Genomic DNA, 15,494 nt, shown 5'->3' on the forward strand with positions numbered 1-15,494 from the left:
CATACACAGTGTTAACGTGTCTTCCACCTCTACATGTGCATTAATGTGCTTTAGCTATTTGTGCCTAAATTTGATACCTGCTTTTGCAGGTATCAAATTTAGGCACCAACAGCCTAAAATCACTGTTTTCAAGGCACATTAAGGTCACACATGTATAAACGCACGTCCTTAATACGCCTTAAATCAGGAGGTGTAGCCAGGTTCATAGTGTTCATCCTTTATCCAAAGAGGAATATGTATCTTTAATTGCATCTGGTCTCCCAACCCATTAAAAGCAAACACCTGCTTGCTTGGTCTGAATAAAGCTGAGTAAAAGAGGGATCTAAGTGCCACTGAGGCCAGTCATGAAGTTAATGATGCTGATCAGACTATAAAGGGTCTGATTCAGATTCCTTAAAAATACATGACATTATCTTTGAGGGACCTGAATGTGGCCCTAAAATAATGCAATCTGAGCTAGACGTAGGCGAGACCACACTTTCACGTTGTATCTGTTAATCCCCCGGGTGTAAATTTATAATGCCTATACTTTAGGTCAGTCAGTCCATTAAAAGAAGGGAGACCACTAGCAGGTCAGCTGTCCCATGCCCTATATTCTCAAAGTGGAGTATAAACTAGTACTCATACCAGCAGGTCAAGGAACAAAATCAGAGATGGAATCAGGAGCCCATTGTATAGGGCAAAGGTGTCAAAACTCACTTGGTGCCCTAGGCCAGATTTGGACTGCACATCTCCTTGCAGGCCTGATCCAGACCAGGGCACAAGGAAGCTGTAAAGTGATGACAGTCACAACACAAGACAGCGGCAGCTCCAGCTCTGACCTGGAGCAAGCAGCAGTGGCTTCAGCCCTTGTCACATACCCGATGCTGGAGTCAGAGTCAGATCTACATGCCCTGTATTGTGGCAGTGACTCTAGCTCCAGCCCTCGGCATGTGGCACAAGCCAGCAGACAGGGAACAAGGACCGCAGCAATGTGGGCGCGTGAAGTGGCTGGAGGGCAACTGGGACCATCAGCCTTTGCTCATGCTCCTGCGGACAATCATCACGTCCACCTCAGCGTTTGGGCCCTGGATTTTGTGACAGGCCATCCCCCTTAACCACGCTGATAGTTTGCAGGGCTGAACAGAGTGGCTCTGCAGGCCGGACCTAGCTTGTGGGCCATGTATTTGACACTCTTGGTACAGGTGAAGACACACAAGTGAACAAGCTGGGCTTTGGTTAAGTCAATGGAGGCTGCAATTGCTCAGTAACTGAAAAAAATCAGGCAATACATGACTGAGCCAGATGCAGTCAGGAGTGGAGCTAGAATAGGCCTCATGCTGTTCCTAGGATCATGCTACTTCTGACTGAGCACCTCCCAGGTGTATCTAAATACCTGAGCACCTCCCATGTGTTAATGCACATTTCCAATTTCCTCAACAATACATTTGGCAATTTCAGTTGAGATTTCCTGTTCACCACTGTCTCCTCCTCTTACCTGATGGGCATTTAACAAAGAGACTTTATCTAGCTACTGCATTCACCTAGGAGTACTCCGGTCAAACCACCAGTTTCAGCAAGGGATATTCTGTTTACAGAAACGGTCATTTGCGAAGGAGTGACAAGGTTGCAGCACTGTTTTCTTTATATATCTCAAAGAGCCTCCCTCCCAATTTATAAAAGCATTTGGAATTCAAACCAATAGTATTTATGCAGCAACATGGTATAATTTACCCTAAAACAAGTGTTCCATTATACTTGTTCAGACAGCGCCAACATTCCAAACATCCATCCAACAGCGTTAAATAAAGGCACATAAGCATTAAATATCTGTGGAGCAAATATTAAGCAACACACAATTACAACTATAAATTACAAAAAAAAAAAGGGAATCAAAGACCAGCAACCACAAAGAAAATTAAAGGAAAAAATGAAAGCAAAAAAGCGTATCTATTTATACATGTGCAAATCAACTTGCATATATGAAAAAATGAGGTTTTTATTGGCATTTTTAAACAGTGTGTATTTACCAACTTTACCTTTCGAAGGCAAGCCTTTTATGTTAATTTTAATAAATTACGTAAATGGTTTTCTTAAGTTTTCTAATCTTGTAGGAACAAGATTTTTGAAACATCAGGTTACGTATAAAAATACAGGATTTTAAATCCCAAGATGTTTTTGATTTATGGCAGATATGTTTATGTTTATATACTTAAGTGTTGATACCTCTGATTTCCATCAATTATCACTCATTATATTCAAACCAAGTGTTGCAAAACCTGAATTCTGAATAAGGAAGCTGCAAAGTGTAGTCAGAAGGTGAAACCCATAGATTAATGCAGTTTCATCTGTGTAATAACAACAGATAATCCAAAAGTCCTCATGCAAGTGCAATGTTTGGATTATACAATTATTCTATATTATATAAGCCCAGAAAGTCTGTTTGGTTTATGGGGTTTAGGCAGTAGAGTTACCCATTTAAGTTGTGATACAAATTTGTTTTAATTTAGTAAAAACTCTTTATAAATTTGTAAAATAATCCCTTACTGGTTTGCCTGGCTACTTGAGGAATTATATTATTTTATACTAGAACCTATTTGCTTATACATTTAAAGACAAACGACACACTGAAAAAAAGTATCTTATTTCCTGCATCAGTATTGACTTAAATGTTGTGGAAACAATGGTTTCCAAAATGCCGATAGAGCAAAGCACAACTTTATCACAAAGGTTATCTATTGGTAGAAGGAAAGGACATGTTTACCATAATTTTCCATACGAGAAAATCTATGGGATTAAACAGAAGCTGCACACTGTAAGAGGACTTACTCCTGACCAGAAAGCTCATCACTTGCACGTCTTAGGAGTAATAATAATAATAATAATAATAATAATAATAATAAAGTAAAGCTCTTGAAAGATAAAGGGAAGTTAATAACAAAACTCTCAGTGATATCAGTAGAACTACGATCTGGTCCCAGTGATTATTCATCTTTTTCAATTCATACCGATTCCTGTTACTGGATGGACAGGTTTTGGTTTGGCTTTTTCATTTACCAATATCCAATAACTCAAATCAGCAGAAATACAAAGATGGACTGCATGAAAGTACAGAGATCATAGACTCTTCTGCTGTGGTAGAGACTGAATCCATAAAGCTACATTATTGGACAATATAGTGCAGTGGAAATTGCAACAGACTAGTAAAAAAAAAATTAGGTGTCCTTAAATTTTAGGCAAAATAAGTGACAATCTGCCCTATGTTTCTTAAACTGGCAGAACCCAAGGGAATGTTTATTTACAGCAAATGGTTTCTAATTGTTACATAACAGTAAACAAGATCGTTTTGCATTAATACATACACATGCGTCGCCCACCACCTTTGCTGTCAAAGTACCAGGGTCACATCCCATTCTAACTTACTACATTGTAACTGAAAAGCCTGAGGAAGCATCAGGAAAGACAACTCCTGTTGCTACCTTTCACATGGGGAACTTTTTAAACAACTAAAATGAATTTTTGGAAGCTTTTCAGATTCCAGTCCTAAGACAGCCATCGCAAGTGGTGCTCATGCTGAGGGAGTGCCAGCAAGAAGGATTCTGGATAAGTCTATTAGTTTTTTCTTTCTGGAAAAGAATGGGCCTGCTGGTAAATGAACTAAAGGATGTTCACAACAAGGAATGATCCCAAAGCAGTCACTCATGCACCCTTCTGTGCATACACCTTCCATATTGCTTTTGTGGGTACTGAAAACTAATTTAGGGTCCAATTTCTGTCTAATCCACACTATCTGTATAATGATATAATAGCATTAGGAGTGTTGAATTATGAAACATAAAAGCACTTGGAATAAATAGATGATTACATTTAAATGGGAAACTGCATTTTTAATTCTCTGTAGGTTTGTCATGATAATTTGTCTGACAGTTTCAATAGCATTTCCCTTTTTGGATCTTTGGTAGGTCAAGAGACACATCAATACTCATACACAGATAATGAATGCCAAATACAAAAGAATGAGTGAACCTGATATAGTCTAGGAAAGAAAATTTAAAGTGCCTATGTTTTCATTAGTGGAAGTACTGGGCAACGCTTGATAAATCTTCACAAAAAAGCATTAAGACATCAAACTGAGGTTTTCAATTATGGCCAGAGTATATCCAAGTTTTAAACCTACAAACTATGATTGTTTTCAAATCCTACTTGCTCACTGCAGACTGACTCAGCATTCATTTCCCACTAATTTAATGTCTCTTTTCCCAGCCATGGAGAGTGCTTTCAAACACGTCAGCTTGTGCTGCAAAAAGTTTAATCTTAAAAAAAAGGTATTTTATTTTTTTAAAAGATTTAGCTCACTGCTCTAAACAAGCAAAGTTTGAATTTGGATCCAAACTTTTGATAATGAAATGCAGCTTGTAAATATATCACTGGCCTGCCTATTAAAAAATTACAAAGAATCAAGAAAAGAGATCAATCTTTTTTCTTAGCAGTCATTTCTCTTTCTCTCAATTGCTGTTCAAACATCTCTCTCTTTAAAAACCTAACTAGTTATGAAGACATTTTACATTTCTATCATACAATAATTATAGTTAGTTTAGTTGACCGTTCTATGTCTTTCAGTAACGTTTTAACTATTTTAAGGTATAGCAAACTGAGGGTCTAACAATAATATTGCTCAAATGATGCTGAATACTTTTTGCTTCACACAGTATTTCTAATAGGCAGACTACAACAGAAGCACGAACAAATTTCAAGGATCGTTCTCTAAATGGGACCAGTAAACTGTGACAATGGGTTCATTTTTAAATGGCAGTATATGTCAGTGGCTGTTCAGCACCAAAGAACACCACAACCAAAGTCAGTTATCCAGTTACCAGGATGCGCCACAAACTGGCAGCCACCAATCCTCCTCTTCATGGTGCTCTCTGTTTAGACTGCTCTAGTACTGTAGCTGTGATGCAGACAATATCCTGTAGTATGCAAAGATTAAAAAAGAACTGGGAGCAGACAGTTATCTCTCTTGTTACTTGGGTTTCCTTGTGGTTCCAAGTTCTTGAGAAATGCACCATTTTGTAGGCATTGTAGCTGAAGGAGCACCCAAAACAGTGCACGTTTAATAAATTAAGTCCTATCCCCCCCCCCCCATACTTTTTTCAACTTTCTACTGGAATGATGTTTGGGTTCTTAGCAAATGATGAGGGGATGTTCTAACTTGTTTAAAAAAAATACTCATTTCACTCAAAAACAATGTTTGATGGGGCCTAGGATTTCCTACAAACTGTTCTTTGCAATCATCTTCAAATCATTACAAAGCAAAGAACTTCCTTTCTCTTCCTGTTGAGTAGATGAAAGGATTTTGAAAATGTTCGCTTAGAAAAAAAACAAACCCCAGTTTGCTGTTCATCATGACCCCTCTCTCCTTGCAGATACCTCTGTGCTGCAGCAGGAGCTCTGCCTACTGCTAGACAACTGGACAAAAGTGCAGGAAGTATAAGTAGTTCTCTCAAAAACCACTTGCTTGTCCCCAAGGAAAAACAAGGTGTGCTGCTGCTATAGGCAGTCTTTACAAAGTGCAACCTGTCCCTTTATGTAGTCCCTGCAAGGACAGATTCTTTTGTGGTTTGGATGGGACCCTGCACAGCTGAACAGCAAAAGATCTCCTTGAAAAATGCAGTGCTTCCTTCTTTCATCAAAAGAGGGGACAACGATATCATTTGCTGATTCAACAGTATGACATTCAATGTTATACCTATAGGAAGAAAAAAAGAAAAGAAAATAACAAGACCATTGTCAGTATCACAATTTTGACTTTTTTTTTTATCCTTGCCCAGTCCTAATACCAAAATTCCCTGAATTCGACTGGGTATCTTAAACACGGCCAAATAAGAGCAGGAAACTACAGATCAAAGGATGCTTACAGAAGTTATAAAGGGCACCTCGATCATGCTGTAATTATTTGCATTTTACACAGAGCACTTAAAGTTACGGCATCATGGAAACCTAACACACATGCTGCTCCTGTGCATGGGGGCTCAGCGCCTCTATGCACTGACAAAGGCCAAGCAGCAGGGGGTGCTACTGTCTGCTTTGTAAGCTGGTCAGGGCTTCAGAAGCCCCTGGCCAGCTGCCAGTGTAGGTGGCAGGACTCTGGGTGGTTTTGCACCCCAAGAGCCAGGGCCAGTGGGTACCAGGGACCCTCTCCCTGGGGGGTGCGGGGGAACCAGCAAGGGCCCCACCAGCCTTGATCACTGGGTCAATTACCACCCTCGCCCCTGCCCGCATGGAGGCAGACAGGCAGCCAGCTGAGACTCCTTGAACTCTCCTTGCTCCCCCTGGCACACCAGGAGTATGACACTTAACCCTCTCAGGGAACTGTACAGAAGTCCCCTAAGGTGCTCTAATTTAGAGCAGCTTCATTTACTACCTGGTTTAATGAGGGTTAATTTGTCATGTGATTGGCCACTTTAAAAGCACTCTTCAGCCATGCACATGTGTTATGCCATGGCCGTAGAGTGCTTTCGAGGGCCAGATTGTGTGAAAAACGTCACTTTTGTTTGCACCCATGGTGACTGCTTTTAGCCACAGTCAGTGAGAAAGAAAAGATTTGTAATTGTATGTCCCTATGGTCCAAGGAAAAGTAAACCTCCTGTTGCTACCGGGAATTGGACAGGATTTCCTGTTATCAACCAACACTATAAAAACCTTCCATTTCAGGCAGTAAAAGTCTGGCAGTACTCCTAATACAAAGTTAAGACAAAGACCCCAGATCACAAAAAAAAATTCCAATTATGTCCACAGCCTGGAGGAAGCAGAGTGGTTTTATTTTGTGATGTACTCTACTACCTTTTTATTTCAATCAAATGGGTGAGATTATGATATCTCAATTTCTTTGCCAATATATATGGGGCAATATGTAGGTGGTGCTTAATTCAGGAAAGTGCTAAGAATGGAAAAGTTACATAAAAACAGAGAACCAGAAACTCAGCAAAATAATGTTCCGGTCCTGTAGTATGGATTAAAGACATTTAGTCCAATAATCCTTCTCAACACTCTTGAATGCTGTCTTTCTATTTCCCCATTTCTCAGTGTATGTATCAACCTCCAATTCATTCTGTGTAGAACCTATCTTTCTTGTGTACTCTGCATCCCTGTACTCAAATTATGTTATTCATAAAATGCTTTCAGTGCTATTCTAAACTCCAAAGTGGGCAAAACCGTTATGGTGAATAATTCAGATAGGTTTAGAATTGCACACTCCTGGCACCCTAACATGCAGCAGTTATTTATGCCTGTCAGTGTTTTAAGTACAGGACACTCTCTAGAGGGCAGTGCAGCCTTTTTTAGCTTTATTCTTCTGTTTACTGAAGATAAATGTGAGACAGAAAAACAAAAAAAATACTGCTTCTCACTCATTTTCCAAAGCCAAAGAAATCATCCTAAAATACCTAGAAATCCTAGTAAGATGAAATCATTAGGAACCTGAAGCCAAAGTCAGTTGAAATCAACAGAAAGACGCTTTTTACCTCATTGGTCTTTGAGTCAGGCATTAATGGAATAAAAATGAGGACAGGCAACTATGCATCATATTCTTTTCTCCTTTTAAATACTGAACCTCAGTGCAGAAAAAAACATTTGTGGGGGAGTGTTTCTGTTCATTTAAACACAGCAGAGACCAGCTGCAGCTGGGTAAATACAGTAATAGGACTATTATGCAGAATTAACTCTATAGAAGAACAGCAATTAGGATTCTTTACCTAAAGTCTTGTTCAAACCAGTGACCCAGAAGTAAAACCTTTGGGTGTTTATACATGTACTTGGGGCGGGGGGGGGAGCACTTTAATTAGAGTGGCTCTAAGAGCCACTCTAATTAAAGCACCTGGAGTCATGGGCAACTGGTGCCTCCCGAGTCTGGGGGGGGCATGTGGTCCCCCTGCCACTGATCACTGACCTGGGGGCGGGATGGGGATCGCTAAGTCAGTGGCAAAACTGGAAGTACACTTCTGCCGGCACTTCCGGTTTTGCAGCTGGCACTTCCAGGGGGTGCACATGCACCCATGTACATCCCCTACGTGTCACCAATGCCCGGAGTGTCACGTGTATCAGCATGCCTGTGGTGAAAAATGGCAGCAGGGGCGCTTTAACTATATCTTGCTGAATGAGCTTTAGTTAAGCTGCTCCCACCACTATTTTTCAGCGTGGGGATGCTGATACACATGATGCTGGAGTCTGCTGGCGCGTGGCAGTAATTCAAAATTTGTAAATTTCAATTAACAAAATTACCATGCTCCAGCAAACTTGATTAACTGAGTCTGCTCCAATATGCTGTAATTACAGCGCGTTGGAGCAGCCTCACTGCATGTGTATAGGGCTTAGGCGCCCTTTGTGTCTTGTTACAAATATTCTGATCTTTCTTAACTCTTTGGAAATTTGAAAAGCATTACAAGCAGTGTTTCTGGAAGGTTGCTTTTTTGCAAACGTATATTAGCTGCTGGCCTCTTTACAACTGATACAACCTGAAGTTCTTGGAGAAGGTCAGTTTTGTACAGAGGGTGTTTTCTTGTTTCTCTTAAACATGAGAAAAATATAACAAATTTGAACTCTTGCTTCATTCCACACACACAGTGTATGAATCAGGAAAATGGAACTACATTCAAGGGTGCATATAAAAGATACTGGAAAAAACAGAAAAAGTTATCTATTTTATGGCCACAAAACCTTAGGGACATTAAACAAACAAATTGTTATCTCCAAGGCCACTATCTGGTAACTGTGGGTCTCTCTGAGACCAAGAAATAACTGTGTTACCTAAACTAACATGGTGAGTAAACGTAAGCTTTTAGTCGGTCAGGAAGAACCCCTAGTTTTCAAACTTTAACATTTTCTTTTCCCCACAGTTTTGTCTAAGCAGTTTAAGAAACAGTAAGAGTCAGAAGACTGACCGACAGTCACAGGCTAAAAGGATCTCCACATGTATGGGTTTCCTTTGGTTTTCACTAGTAAATTGCAGCTACAAGATTTGTCACATTGGTAAAAAAAAAAAAAAAAAAAAAAGCTTTGTAGTAAATGTACTAGGAAATGGGGATTTGCAAACCCAGCCAGCAAACTCCCTAGAGACATCTGTTACCATGCAGCTTTTGAATCATTTGATCTTCTGTTATAAAATCATCACCAAAAGGAACTTGCAAGCAGACAACACCCTAATGCATAGCTGGTAAGCATTCCAAATTGGTGCTAACTCTCCAATGCAAAGGACTAGGGGAGCCTGCATACCTAGGACATTACTGACAAAGGGCTTGCAAAAATGGTAATTGTTATTTGTCAGTGAATAAGCAAGCATTAGAATTGATCTGGAGTCAGACAGAGATGAATAAAATGCAAAGATAAGCAAACTTTTACACAGACGGCTTTTAATGAAAACTGCATGAACAGCTAATGCAAAGTAGATTATGTGTATGGATTATTTTATTGCAAAAATGTTGATTTCAGAATCCCTCGTGTTCCTCCATCCACACACCCCCAAACAACATGAGGATTAGCTTTGGGGGTCACCCCAATGCAAGGAAATTCAATATTAAAAGGAATAAATGTGGAAGGGTACTAGGTTTTGCAAGCTTACCCTGGGTGATTATAATCCAGACAACTGTGCTCCCTGGATTGAACAAACCCCCAGCTGTAAATCAAGGGCAGGGTGGAAGAGAGCTCAGCATTTAGCAGCTTCCTCTACTCCCCGTCACTTCAAGCTGTAGTAGTGTAACCAGGGGTGAGCAAGAGGGGCAGGAGCCCCAGGTGCCAAGTTAGGAAGGGGGTTTGGAACAGAAGTTCAGTGCATAAAAACCGCTTTCAAAGTGGCCAAAACCAGTTTAAGATAAAACTGGATGGATGTAGTATCAGAGCTGACTGATTTAGGTTAATTAGTTTATGGAACTTCTGTCCAGATTCCCTCCAAAATCAAGTTAACTCTTAGTCCTCCAGCTTCCCAAGATGCTTTGCACCTCCCCCGCAAGCCCCCTTCGCAAAGAGGGTGTGCTAGCCTTGGCCCAAGCTGTTTGCTCCAGCCAAGCAGGAAGGCGTGTTCTAGCGACCCCCAGCTTTGGGCCTGGGCCACTACAGGCACGTGGCTGCATTTCTAGAATCAAAAGTGAATGTCTGCTCACTTGCTTATCAGTTAATTCTATGCAGCTTAAACTAACCTGTGAAGATTGAATCTATTCAGCCTGGGGCTTTTTGACCATCTGTACTTAGCCCTAATGCTCAGCTCTGTTCCAACTTCCTTTTACAGCTGTTCAACATTCCTGAATAAAATCCTTGTGATTTTCCATGCTTAGTTTAGGAACTACTATTTCTCACTCCAAGCTTCTGCTGGTGGATTAATTTATTTAGTGTGCTGAGTTGTGCATACAAACACTTATGCATAAATTCAAAATAAACATGTGTGCACAAAGTGTACCAAAACTGCCTGTAGTCAGAAAGATGAAAAAAGGCTTCGTTACCAGATCTCACTGAAATCTAAGGAAATACAGTTTGAAAAACATTGGGGGAATAATTTGGCAAATGATGTACTGCTGGTGAATTTAAATGATAAGTTTATATTCCTGTTAATTGACAAATGTAAAACAAAGAGAGCATTTTAAGGTATGTGCACAGTCTTAAATTCAAGGTCTAGCTTTTCAACCTGAACTTTGCACTTCAGAATTTGAATACTTGACTATCCAACTTTAAAACTCTGTTAGCAGTAGATTGTTTCCACCTTCCTCCACTCATTGACTTTAATATACTGGTATTTCTACACTTCTTAATACTTACTTTAGCAGCGCCTTGTCCTTGTTAAGGTGCTGGAAGAAGGACGGCTCACAGATAAGCTGGTTTTCTTGACAAACTTGTTTGCATGATTTCCCAGATTCAGCAATTTTTACCTGAAGTGCACTTAGTGGAGGCCACATTACCTGTCCGTGACAGAAATCCTGTGGCAACAGAGTATTTTATTATTCAGAATACAGTTGAATAAACTTTACCACACCTTGTAACATTGCTGTTATTAAAAGAACAAAGTTAATCTAAAGTGCAGTTTTTAAGAAGCCCCAACTTCTCCTTTTTGCAGCTATACCAGCTTAACTGACTCAAATTGATAGGATAAGAAGATGAGTTTTAAATAGGAGCTATCACACGGGATCACCAGATCAGACAAATTTGACAGTAGCCATTACCAGATACATCAAAGGAAGGTCCAAACTGACACTGCCTTTTATCCAGGGTAATTGATTTTCAAGTTAGAAGCAACCAGCTTTTATTTCCCTTTGACTTTTCACATTCGATTCACTGGATTTTCTGATTTTTCCCCATTATATACAGAAATTTCAGCCTGTTAAATGTGGCACCTTAAAGGAAAAATCCCATTGTTCTGCCAACACAAAATTACTAGTGCTATATGGCATCTTCCTACAGAAACACAACAATAACCCTTTGAATGCTTTATCTGTGAATGAAATAAGGTAGTTTGTTGGACAGCTACAGTTTAGGTTATTAATCTTGTTCTTGTACCTTATGACATCACATTTTGCTCTTTGCACTTTCCTGCCTCTTTGTCCCCTTCTTCTATTACCCAAGGTCTTGCTTTCTTCCTTACTGTATCACATGGCTGGAGCAGCCTCTCTGTGCTAGCGTTCCTGGAGCCCTTCTTCTTTTTATTAAACTTCCTTCCTAAACGCACTCTTTTTTTGCCACACCCATGCCCCACTGAAAGTCAGTATCAACCCAGTTTATTCTGCCACTTCATCTAATCTATGCTCTGAGGTTTTACATCTTGCTTTTATCTGATCCCTGTCTGTTTCCATCTTCTACACTGAAGTTTCCTCAGCATGGGGTCTGCATTTTTATTCTCTGCCTTGTCAGTAATACCAGACACTATGCTAGTGCTGAGCAAATAAATACATAAATAATAGCAATACCCCATTATTCTGGTAGCAGTAAAATGGCAGCCTTTTCTGATGGTAAAGCCCAAACATAATCAATTACATTACTATGCATTGTTTTTATTATAGTGCTTAATAGAGTTAGGGCCTCCCTTCCTTGACAGCCTATAGGCACCCATGCCTCAGATCTCACTTTACTTCTTGTGTAATGAGCGTAATGTCCTCTATTGATGAAAGCTGCCAGTTACAGTTAGCTCATGTAGGAGAATCAAATGACCCAGAAACTTTCATAGGGAGGAGAGTTTATTGTAAAAAATCAGAGGTAGTTATGCTGCATTAAGTAAAACATTGTAACAACATTATTTATATTTTAAAGGCAGAAAGAAATAAACAAAACGGGTAGCTGGCACATCCAGTGCTGTGAGCTAATGCCCCCGACACTGAAAAATCAAAACAGAAACCACAGGACCTATGTTGACCATCAGAAGCCTGAACAAAGGAGGGGAAAACCAGTATAATGACCTTAACTGGAAAGGTCAGTCACATGATAGCCTACTAACACCACTGGGATTCTATGTTGAGAGGCAGGAAAGTCCACACCTGTATATTGGGGGCTAAACTATGCATTTTCAGAAGTTCTTTAAAACAGAACAACAATAAAACTAAGGTGTCCTTTATCACAGGAGGACCATGAACAAAAGAGAAGGTTACTGGATCAACAGAGGCCATACCTGTTTCTCAATGAACGCATTCATCCTCTGTAGCATCCCCTCACATGTAAATTCATAGGGCAAATACGGTTCGATCTGTAAAAATACTGCAGTTAGCTTAGGTTACAACTTTATTACTGATTAAAACTGTGCTAGGTATTAAATGGTATACTAAATTAAGGAAGTGTCTAGAATAGTCTTCTGTAACCTCCACATTTTAGTATACAGGAGGACTATTTTAGTATACAGGAGGAAGAAAACCAGGTAGATAATTAAGATAAGTGGCAAATAAACTGCAGCAACAACAGAAGGTAAAGAAAATGCTAATATTGATGAGCCCAACAGTCAAGTACTGTGCCTGATTTGGCTAAGGATGTGGGGCCACTAAGCAACTGAAATGCTTATATGCCAATACTAAGGACCAGGCCAAGAAAATGAGAAAAATAAAGATGAATTATTGGTGAAGGACATGATACAGAACATTATAGGGATAACAAAACCATTGGGGAATAACGGTCATGACTTGAACACAGATGCTGAATGATATAAGCTGTTCAGGTAAGACAGAAATAAAGGGAAACAGCGGTAGGGTAGAACTTCATGTTAAGGTTGTGAGATAAACTGTTAAAAATAAAGAGGGACGACGACAACAACAACAAATCATCTGTGTGCATCAAAATCATCTTGGGGACAGACGGCAAATGAGGTTCTACTCATTTAGTGCTGGAAGGTTTTTCCAAGGTTGGATCTGGATAGAGATATCTTTTAAATGTTGTTAGAAATCAATACTATTTAAAACGATATTCTTGTAAGAGACTTTAGCTTCAAAGTTGGAAAACAAATGCTACAGGTAAGGCTCAGTTATTCCTGGATGGGATGGCTAACAGATTTTTCCATCAAATAGTCACTGAACCAACAAGGGGTGATGGTATTTAGAATTCCAGATCTTTTTTAGATTCCTCAGCTGGACTGATGAAATCAGGAACGTGAATGCATAGAAAACTTTGTTTCCTCAAGTCAAAAATGCTAATGTTTTTGGTGTCTACATCCCAAGGGATGAGGAAAATTAATGATAGAAAGGGAAAGAACAACTAGCTGGGTGAATAACCTCCTCAAGGAGAACAGCAGGAGTAAGCAAGGAACCTACAAGGAATGGAAAAAAAGGCTTGATCCCCTAAAAGAGTTGTGTCTAAGTGGTCAGAAAGCACTGAGATTAAATGAGAATTAACAAAAGTTAAACTGAGTTAGAACACGAGAAGATATTGAAAGAAACAGCCAAATGCTCTTAAGTTTATATAAGGGAAGAGAACAAGGAGAGAATTAGGGCTACTGTGCAGCAAGGGCAGAGTGGACATTAAAAGTCAAGGTACTAACAAAAAAATCAAGTGGCTACTTTGCCTTGGTTCTTAATAAGGATCATATTGTTCAGCAAGGAAGCAGAAGTAAGATGGAAAATGGAAACAAGGGTATGGAAATGGAAACAAAAGTAGAAACAAGAGTCAAGAGTGCAATGCACTCAAGCTGTGGAGACTGAATAATCTCCCTCCCAGAATTCTGAAAGAGTTGGCATACTGAACTGGAGGTCTGATAGCAAGGATTTTTAATAAATCTATCAATTTTAAAAAGTGACGATAAATGAGGGAGAACAGCAGTGTACTGACTATATTGCAGAGGAGGGAGGAAAAGGGGAGATCTGATCAACTACAGGCCTGTTAATCTGACCTCCCTACCAGGCAAAACATTGGAACAGATTTTGATAGAAACGATAAAATGCAATAGGTGTTTGCCCAAGGTAGACTTCTTTGACAAGGTGTTTCAGATCATGGAAATACTCTAGATATCAATCTGGATCAGTAAAGGTGTATCAGGAAAGCATTTGATACTGTACAATGTAGAAAACTATTAATTAGGCTGGAGAAGATGGAAATCAAAATTGTAAGGCAGGTGGGGAGCTGATTCAGAAGGAGACTCTAACAAGTACTGTTGAAAGGAGAATTGGTGAATTAAGAGCCTGCTGATGAAATAAAAGTTGAAAGGCAGATTATTAATGTAGGAAGGACTGGGACAGCTTACAGAAAGAAACAGATGACCTGGAGGGCTCATGTGATAGGAGGGGATAAAATTCAACAGTACAGAATACAAGGTCATTCACAGGGGATTAAAAACAGAAATTTTCTGCTACATCAGCGATCTGGATGATGGGGTGGAAAGTAACCTGTTTAAATTCGCTGATGACACCAAAATTTGGGGGGAGGTGAGCACGCTAGCAGGGAGGGAGAGAGAGATTGCAGAGGGATCTGGATAGGTTACAGGGGCGGGCTAACAGGAACAGGATGCGTTTTAATACGGACAAGTGCAGGGTGCTGAATCTATGAATGCTTATTGGTTGGAAGTGGCTGAGGTAGAGAGAGACTTCAACATAGTAGCTGATCACTAGGGATCCAGGCTTACCATTTGCTATGGAAAAACGCAGATTTCCTCATTTGAAGGAGAATAACACAGACTTCCCATTTTAAAGGAGAAAACTGCAGGAAACAACAAGTTTCCCTTGCAGGCTGGCAGCCTTCCACCCTGCTTGGGGCTGGAGGGAGCAGGGGGGAGGCAATTGGAGGCAGGGGCCACCACATGCATCTGGGTGTGCACACACACGTGGTTGGTGTGCAACCAGGCAGCGTAGTGGGTACAGCCTTGGCAGCTGGATGCAGGTAAGACTAGGGGGGGGGGGGGTGAGGGTTGGAGGGCCAATTCTTGGGAACTGTTGGGCATGTGTGTGTGTGTGTGCATGGAAGGAATGGGTGTGTGAGGGACTGCAGGTGCCTGCTGGTGTTGGGGGGGCAGCTAGGGTCCACCTCTGACAGGGCGGGGGGGCAGGTTGCTGCAGGTTGGGAGTGAGAGG

At 40.4% G+C, this 15,494-nt stretch overlaps 1 protein-coding gene across 1 annotated transcript in view; it reads right to left on the reverse strand.

Annotated features, from left to right (window-relative positions):
* Positions 1-1,910: 1,910 nt before the first annotated feature.
* MGAT5 (mannosyl (alpha-1,6-)-glycoprotein beta-1,6-N-acetyl-glucosaminyltransferase) overlaps positions 1,911-15,494 on the reverse strand; it is a 199,907-nt gene continuing 186,323 nt past the window's right edge. The window contains exons 14-16 of the mRNA XM_019522507.1: positions 12,620-12,694; positions 10,783-10,940; positions 1,911-5,728 (exon numbers count right to left, since the gene is read on the reverse strand). Coding sequence (XP_019378052.1) covers positions 5,530-5,728; positions 10,783-10,940; positions 12,620-12,694 — 432 coding nt within the window. The 3' untranslated portion in view covers positions 1,911-5,529. The remainder of the gene's footprint in view (positions 5,729-10,782; positions 10,941-12,619; positions 12,695-15,494) is intronic.

The sequence above is a fragment of the Gavialis gangeticus genome, unplaced genomic scaffold, assembly GCF_001723915.1.
Source record: "Gavialis gangeticus isolate Ggan-Ray unplaced genomic scaffold, GavGan_comp1, whole genome shotgun sequence".
NCBI lineage: Eukaryota > Metazoa > Chordata > Crocodylia > Gavialidae > Gavialis > Gavialis gangeticus.